Raw genomic sequence first — 926 nt, 5'->3', positions numbered from 1 at the left:
GAACACTACGACTATCCCGAGACTTAACATAAACATTATATTTTTATAGTCAAGAACTACTTTAATTCAACAAATGTACAGCGAATCTTTTTACCTTTAAGTATTTCAAAAATTGTCCTACCATCGAAGGAGAACCGTCCGATGCGGGGCGTGCGGCGGCGACGCTCCTCTATACGTATCAGTAATTTTGTATTTATAACGAAGACGTTCAAAAGTATATAGAGTAGGCATAGTAGACACTTTACTTTAAAACTTTTTACATAATCGCACTACCGCTCTCTAGTAATAGATCGTCAAACCACACGTCAATGTAATTCATTTTGTTTCAATTAATTTCCGAAATGTCGTTAAATGTTTATTTTAGGCACCAGTTTGTAAAATGTACAACTAAACTTGACAATCAATAGAGTACCTTCCAGAGAAAGTACCTGTGAAATTTTCTTTTTTCGCTTTTACTATGCCCAGTCTAAATATTTCTTAACTATGTTTGGGTTATTACAATGAAAGATAATGAATAGTAGAGGAGCGGCGAGCTCCCGCAGCCCGCAGCCCGCAGCCCGGAGGCGAGGCGCCACCTCGTGCTATGTTCGTAGCCGCGACATTCACTCGCCACCGATAAACGGCGAAATTTCGTGAAATAAGGTGAACTCAAGTTTAAACGGAATATAACTTAGGATGCGTAGTTCGGAATGAACACTGGGTTCTATCTTCTTGTCTCGGAATAAATGAAAAAAGTAAACTAGTTAAAAATATTCATTTATTTTTATTTACAATTTAGTATCTATGCGCTAGGGGATGAGGAAAGGGGAACTGTACAAATACTAATTTATTTGTATCTAAGCCACAAAAATATTATTAAACATGTAAAAAAACCGAAAATAAAACTAACATGTAATAATAGGTATACAAAGGCGAGAGTGCGGGGG

General features: G+C 36.9%; 1 protein-coding gene across 1 annotated transcript in view; it reads right to left on the bottom strand.

Annotated features, from left to right (window-relative positions):
- Positions 1-788: 788 nt before the first annotated feature.
- The window catches only part of LOC106100844, a 7831-nt gene continuing 7693 nt past the window's right edge, over positions 789-926 (bottom strand). The window contains exon 5 of the mRNA XM_013279903.1: positions 789-810. Within this exon, the coding sequence (XP_013135357.1) occupies positions 789-810 (22 nt within the window). The remainder of the gene's footprint in view (positions 811-926) is intronic.

This window comes from Papilio polytes, unplaced genomic scaffold (genome assembly GCF_000836215.1).
Source record: "Papilio polytes unplaced genomic scaffold, Ppol_1.0 DF824046.1, whole genome shotgun sequence".
Classification (NCBI taxonomy): domain Eukaryota; kingdom Metazoa; phylum Arthropoda; class Insecta; order Lepidoptera; family Papilionidae; genus Papilio; species Papilio polytes.
Note: the sequence above shows the minus strand (reverse complement) of the source record. Positions and strands in the feature narration are given on the sequence as shown.